Raw genomic sequence first — 7,500 nt, forward strand, 5'->3', positions numbered from 1 at the left:
AGGTCCTTCAAGAGAGGGCTACTGAATTAGCAAAGTCCTCTGTGAGATTATCCTTTCAAAAAAATATTTTTTGAAGTGAGAAGAATCTGCTGGCAGTGTGAGACAGTTTTTTGCTTTTTCCCCAAATTCAAATCAACTCATTAAAATGAATGATCCCCATTGGCAAGATTTTTCACTTGTTTTAAGAAAAACATATATTTTGAAACTAGGTTGATTCATGGTGGGCGCTCAAAACTTTTGATAAGTCTCTCTTGACAGACATAAACAACGTTATTAATTTATACTTCGTCGAAAGGTTTTAAGTGGTCTCCACGGTAACAGCGAGCCCCGGCCCCCTTTTTTCAGAAACAGCGTCTCTCCACTAACTGCTGTACATTTTTCCATTCCTTTCATTTTAAATCACTATATAACCATCTATATATATATATATATATATATATATATATATATATATATATATAATTGTAAATGTATCTAAAAGACGAAGAGAGAAGCCACTGTATAATGCAGAAATATGTTTTTAATGCCATAAAATACACACCCGTTTTGTAGCGTTTTGTAGGCTTTCAACCACAAAACAGGCTTGATATACTGTACATGCAGACCACTTGCAACGTGTTTCAAGTATAAACTCTGAGCTGTCCATGGTGCTGAACCTGTGTGGACTCATTTTGGCCACTAATGAGCCATTTTTGCCCATTTAGTCGACCCTACTTACCTACTTAAAGAATCCAGCTCCGTTAGGACCTAACGGAGCTGGATTTTTTTTTTAATTTTTGCATTTTTCGGCAGCCACCCCGCGACCCCCATGTTGAGAACCACTGCGTTAGGTCACCTGCACGGGTGCTCTTTAGACTTTCTGAAAGCTTCAGCGCAATCACACATAAAATGGCATAGCTGGGGCTGAACACAATTTGCTCACACAGACACTTTGCATTGTTATTTATAGACGCTCTCCATACTAACACACACGAGTGACAGCAGATGCTGTGCTAACACTTCAGCCTACACTGCAGTATGCTGTAGGCCACGAGCAGACTGACCTTTTCAAGAACAAAACATTGTTAGGCCACTGGGAGCACTGATCTACTGGGGAGGACAGGACACACACCATGGAGGATTCTGGTGTTCTCTCAAAAACTCCTTTAATATGGATGTTTCTCCTTGCAGGAGAATGAGCTGCAGAGCTACTCCACTGTGAAGTCTAAAGGGACCACTGCCCGGGTCTCAGGGCTGAAGCCTGGTACCAAGTACATCTTCCAGGTCCGAGCCAGAACGTCAGCAGGCTGCGGACGCTTCAGCCAGAATGTGGAGATTCAGACTGGGAAAGCAGGTGAGTGAGTGAGTGAGTGAGTGAGTGAGGGTGTGTGTGAGTGAGGGTGTGTGTGTGTGTGTGTGTGTGTGTGTGTGTGTGTGTGTGTGTGTGTGTGTGTGTGTGTGTGTGTGTGTGTGTGTGTGTGAGTGAGTGAGTGAGTCAGTGAGTGAGTGAGTGAGGTGTGTGTGTGTGTGTGTGTGTGTGTGTGTGTGTGTGTGTGTGTGTGAGTGAGTCAGTGAGTCAGTGAGTGAGTGAGTGAGTGAGTCAGTGAGTGAGTGAGTGAGTGAGTGAGTGAGTGAGTGGGTGGCTGAGTGAATGAGTGAGTGAGTGAGTGGGGTGAGTGAGTGAGTGGGTGTGGTGGGTGGGGGAGCGTGGGTCTGTGCACCTGACGACGATAGTGCAGCAAGCGAAGTGAAAGCTTGGCTAAAACAATGCTTTTATTAGAATATTGTTCTCGCTCCATAGGGGATTTGACAGATGACGTGCAGAGCCGCTTCTATAGGTCCGCGAAGCTCAACCTCTTCCCCGATTTGAGTCCCTGTGCTGTTTCACTGACTAATTGTCTCCCTGCGCTCTCCTGCTCAGTGGACCCAACTCTCCTCCTCTTGACACCGTTTCACTCAGACTCTGGAAAAACGAGAGGAATGCATACGTCCCACTTAGCCCACATTCGGGGCAATCAATAAGTCCAAAAATATGGGAAAAACTAGAGCGTGTAGCCTATTTTCTAGCATATAGACTGGTGCCCGCCTGTTACCTACTGTGGACATTGCTTTGCAGTCGCTCGATGTCGAGACGGAAAAGAGTCTCCTCCCCGGCTAACTTTCCCCTAATGAATCACCGGCTCGCCAGGGCTGTGCGACACTAAACTGCAATATAGCCTGCCTCAGGTTTTCTCCAGGTCTCCATTGGATTTAAATTCACATAATAATCTCAACTTTAACATGCTCACAGAAAATTGCTTTCCCACCATCGGTGACTCTTAATTGGCACAAACTCATAATTGTTCAAGCATGCTCAACCTCAGAGGAGCTCATCTAATTGCGAGCACGTTTCATTTGAAAATAATGAAAATATGCATGGTAGCTCATATAGTAGTGTCTCCAATTTCTCAAGGTATCTTAACGCTGCACTAGGCAATATTTTGACGTTAAAAAGTCACTAAGTCGTGTGACCCTAAATCCCAATGTGCCACTGCAGTACAGATAAGTGTCCCATACCCCCAAATGCACATTTTGCCCTATTTCCCCCAAATAAATTCTGGTTTCAGGTATGGTCAATCGAAACTTAAGTCAAAGTTAGATCTTTTCCTTCCTTCCCTTTGGTAGAAGGCATCACATCAACACACCGGGTGCAGTTTACTGACATCAGGATACAGGATTTCTGGGTATCGAATTTCCCTTTTTCAAACAGTTACCTCTCATTGACTTTTGGGGCCGCCAATGTGCAGAGTTTCCTTGTGCCGCTTTAAAGGGTTGGACTTGTTCTATTAATTACTTAAAGAGATGCAATATTCCACATAATGTGCACATGAGCATTTTTCTTAAATAGGCCTTTGTGATACGACGTTTCTCTTACAGCCTACATCAGGGATACTCAACTTGCTTTGCCCAGGGGCCACTTTCGTGAAATGATAGGAGGCCAGGGGCCAGTTAATAAACAAACAATATACATTTTTCTGCAGCGGATTGTAGGTTTTTGGGGTGTCAGCCAGAGTTTAGTCTGACAATGTTGTGCACACCGGATAGATAGTTAGTTAGGTTAAGTTAGTTAGGTTAAGTACTGTACATACATAAGTGCCTGGGTAGCAAGCAGACGGCGGTATTTGACAATTTAGCAGCTAAATCATAGATTATTATCATAGATTAGGCCAGAATGACATGAACATTTGGACACTTATTCAGCGGGTATCTTGCATGTTGCGTTCAGGTGCACCAAAAAAAAAAAAAAAAAAATGTTTTGCAAGTTGAGTATCACTGGCCTACATCATACAAGTCCTTACAGTTATTCATAACATTGTGCTTGTCAAAGCTAGAGGCTTAATGACTTCTAATACTAAGACAGCATACAGTACCTTATCTTTCAAAATAGAGGGCAACATAAGATGTATTTATTTAAATGTTTTAATTATAATAATAATTAATTTACCTACAAATAGAAGAGGCATATAAATTATGCTTTCAAAGTGGGAGGTATCGGCAAAGATGGAGCTCCTTATTGGATTTGCATGTTCTTTATTTAAACAAAAAGACTACTGCCCCTTGTTGGTGACAATGTGCATACACATATAACTGCATTATGCACTGAGCCTGAGCATATTCCCATAGAGTCTATGGGTCTAGTAGACTGTACACACACACACACACACACACGCACACACGCGTGTGCGCACACACACACACACACACACACAGACACACACACACACACACACACACATGCACGCACACACGCACACGCTCGCGCGCGCACACACACACACACACACACACACACACACACACACACACACACACACACACACATCATCTGCAGGAAAGGCTCTGGAATGAGCTCCCCCAGGACTTAAAAGCCTCTGCTTCTGTGGAGATCTTCAAGGGGCAGCTGAAAACCCACCTTTTCAGACAGGCGTTTGGACTTTCCTAAATTGAACTGTTGATTTTTGAACTCATAACATTTTATTCTGCTTGTATTATTATGTCTTATTTTCTGTATTTTATATTTGCTTTTAAACCACTGTGAAGCACTCTGTGCATCCGTGCTAAGAAGGGTGCTATACAAATAAAGTTTTACTTACTTACTTACTTACTTACTTACTTACAGACATACAGACAGACAGACAGACAGACAGACAGACAGACAGACAGACAGAGAGAGAGACAGACAGACAGACAGACAGACAGACAGACAGACAGACAGACAGACAGACAGACAGAGAGAGAGAGAGAGAGAGAGACAGACAGACAGACAGACAGACAGACAGACAGACAGAGACAGACAGACAGACAGACAGACAGACAGACAGAGAGAGAGAGACGAGACAGACAGACAGACAGACAGACAGACAGAGACAGACAGACAGACAGACAGACAGACAGACAGACAGACAGAGAGAGAGAGACAGACAGACAGACAGACAGACAGACAGACAGACAGACAGACAGACAGACAGAGACAGACAGACAGACAGACAGACAGACAGACAGACAGACAGACAGACAGACAGACAGACAGACAGACAGACAATACACCTAAGCCCACTGGTTGTCATTGTGGTCTCGACCAGAGAGGAGGAACTAGTGTCTGGAGGGAAAGGTGCTTGGTGGACCTCAGCTGACCCCGCGGTGTGTTTGTTGTGTCTCTGCAGCGCCTCTGCGCTACAACGCCATGACCATCATCTGGATATGCATGACCCTGCTGTGTGGCCTGGGCGCCTTCCTGGCCATCGTCATCTGCAGGAAACGGCAAGGCTACACTTTAGCACACTACCCGTCGCTGCTGTGTGTGCAACACTTTCTTACACTACTCTACGTTTTGCCCCTCTCTGTGTCGTGTTGCTTGTGTCGTGTCGTATGATGACAACCCTGTTTCTCTTTGCATAGCTGTGGTGTTTCACCCTGCCTCTGCTACATGCACTGTAGTCTAACCAAGGTGCAAGTGAAATGAAAGCATGGTGATTTGAATGAGGGGAAAGGATCTCATTTTAAAGGGTGACTTTGCCCATTTTTCAACCAGCTTTGTGTCAAAATCATCACCAAATGATGCATTTGGTGCAGAACGAGTCATTTCTGTGCAGGAAGTGAGTGAATGAACCGGGAGCTCTCCGTCCAGGCAAGATGGAGAAAAGTTCAACATTGTTCATTGCGTAATCCACCTTATTTTCTAGCTGCCATGATGCCTGATGGGTGCTTCTTCCGCTTCCGGTGTAATAGACTGTTTTACAGTGTATGGTTTTAACTCGACAAAAAAAAAACGTCTATGAGGATTTTACAGCAGAGCCGTTCTGCTCTACAGCCGTGTCGTTCGGGTGCTGGGATAACGTAATGCATTGTGGGTCGTCGGCTACTGTGGCTAATGCTAGCGGCTAGCGTAATAGTTACTTTACATTTCGAGTAACACTGTTTCCATACGGACCCCCGGCATGGTTAGTTGTTTATAACGTGACTATATTTATAACTTTTATAACGTCCTCCAGTTTCCGGTTTATAATTTGGGCCTGCAGCCGAGTATAACAAAGGAAATGGCAAGCTGCAACAATAAGTCACGTTAAACCGGACCTTGTACCCACAATTACTTTTTACAGTGGGGCATTCAAAAATAAGGTGGATACAGTATACAGATTTTGTAATGATACAAAGCTGTTTGAAAATGGGCAATGTTGTCCTTTAAGCCTGTGTGTGAGATGCTATCTTTGGTCCCCCTTGGCACTCTGATAATGTGCAGAATATGGGGACACACAAATAATGCCTTCTTCTCCCCTGTCTTTTCCCTGTCTTATTTAGCTCATTTGCCGACACGTCATTTCCACCTCATAGCCGATTTAATTATGTTGACTCGTGGAGCTTGCGAGTCAAACGTTCCATTTATCCTCTCAGCCTCCTCCCCACGTTTTGATGTCTTCAACTTACATCTCCATAACACTGCAACAAATAATTAATTTCATTGCACCTAATTAATTCATAATTCAACGCGTATTAACTTTTCTGGCTGGAGTTTATCTCCATTCTGTGAGAGAGAGAGAGAGAGAGAGAGAGAGAGACATAGCAGTGGGATGATTTAAAGGGGTTATCCAGACAAAAATATTGTTTTATGACTGTGAAGTCCAGTGTGTGATGAATGTAACTTGGATGTAGAATCAAAGAATCAGAATCAAAGTGTATTTTCAGCGACACTGGATGTCACAATTCCATCTTTTAAAGGAATACAGCAAGTTTTTGCAGTAGGGCTATTGGCCTATAGTATATGTCAACGAGAGCAATGGTGTCAATTAGAACATAGACAGCGAATCTATACATCATATGGCCAAGTCTGGTAGTTTTGTGTAGATTGATCAAACAAAATATGATTCAAGCACATCAGTTTTAAACTACCAAGGACTTTTCCTGTACAGCTTAAAACGAAATGCATAGTGTACTGCATAGTGGGTGAATATGTGGTTCTGAAATAGTTCCAAAAATAAACCTGGCTACCTCAGCTTTATCGAGTTAATGATAATTCATTTTTAAAATGTATGAATCTACAGAGGCCATATAATGAGAAGTGTGCTAATGCTTTCCAGGTGCTGCGGTGTGGGGTATGCATGATCAGACTTACAGTAAATTACAGTAACAGCAGAATATGAGTGTCTTTGTTGCAAGTGGAGGTGAATGCAGTTAGTGTAAATAGGGAGATTGTCTGCAGGTCGTATCACAGGGTTAATGGGTTGGTTTTCTCTGGTTTTGTTCATCAGTGGTATTTAAAGTCGAGCTGAACCCAAAAATGACTTTTATTTTCTTTTAGTTCAAATACCTGGGTATGCAGTGCACCTTTTTAATAATGTATGCAAAAAAATCACAAAAATCTAATTTCTTTAGTTTTTCACACTTTTTCACATCAAAAGTTCATTTTTCAAGATTTCATTGATAACAGTAATCTACAGTTTGTGACGTCACCTAGTACTATCAAATTTCTACCCCATTTCAACCAATCATATCACGACATGGCAGCTGTCAATCAAATCTTCATTTCAGGATAATTTTCTCTTCCAAAAGAAAGATAAAATGGCGTCTAGTGCCTGTCTATCTGGCAGAATTCCTATCCCATAAACTAACTACTAACTTGGCCAATTGTATGAAACATGAACAAAAAACAAAAACGGTAATGTCTAAGAATGCAAAGAAATGTAACTGGCTCGTTAAAACGCGCATTCCAGGGATATCGTATTTACAGCAGCGATAAAGGCACGCGCTTGAGAGCCTGCTGGTTGTCAGGGGTCGCACCTCGGAGATTCCAGGCCGACGGGCTGCACTCTCCGCTCGGCAGCTGGCTGCCTGCAGCTCGCTGAGCTCCACTCAGCCACTAACCTCGCGTCAGCAGGCTCTTCCCGAGGAGAGCGCCACAACATGCTGAATCCCACTCGATTTGGAGGCGGAACACGCCAGGATTGGCCAAAGCCCAATCCAGTCCCCAGAATTGTCAAATAAAAT

At 43.3% G+C, this 7,500-nt stretch overlaps 1 protein-coding gene across 1 annotated transcript in view; it reads left to right on the plus strand.

Annotated features, from left to right (window-relative positions):
* The window catches only part of epha8 (eph receptor A8), a gene marked incomplete at both ends in the record, with an annotated part of 124,444 nt that overhangs the window by 94,776 nt on the left and 22,168 nt on the right, over positions 1–7,500 (plus strand). Inside the window, 2 exon segments of the mRNA XM_083660917.1 lie at positions 1,171–1,333; positions 4,683–4,815. Of these exon segments, the coding sequence (XP_083517043.1) occupies positions 1,171–1,333; positions 4,683–4,815 (296 nt within the window).

The sequence above is a fragment of the Poromitra crassiceps genome (genome assembly GCF_964638095.1).
Source record: "Poromitra crassiceps genome assembly, chromosome: 25".
Taxonomy (NCBI): Eukaryota; Metazoa; Chordata; class Actinopteri; order Beryciformes; family Melamphaidae; genus Poromitra; species Poromitra crassiceps.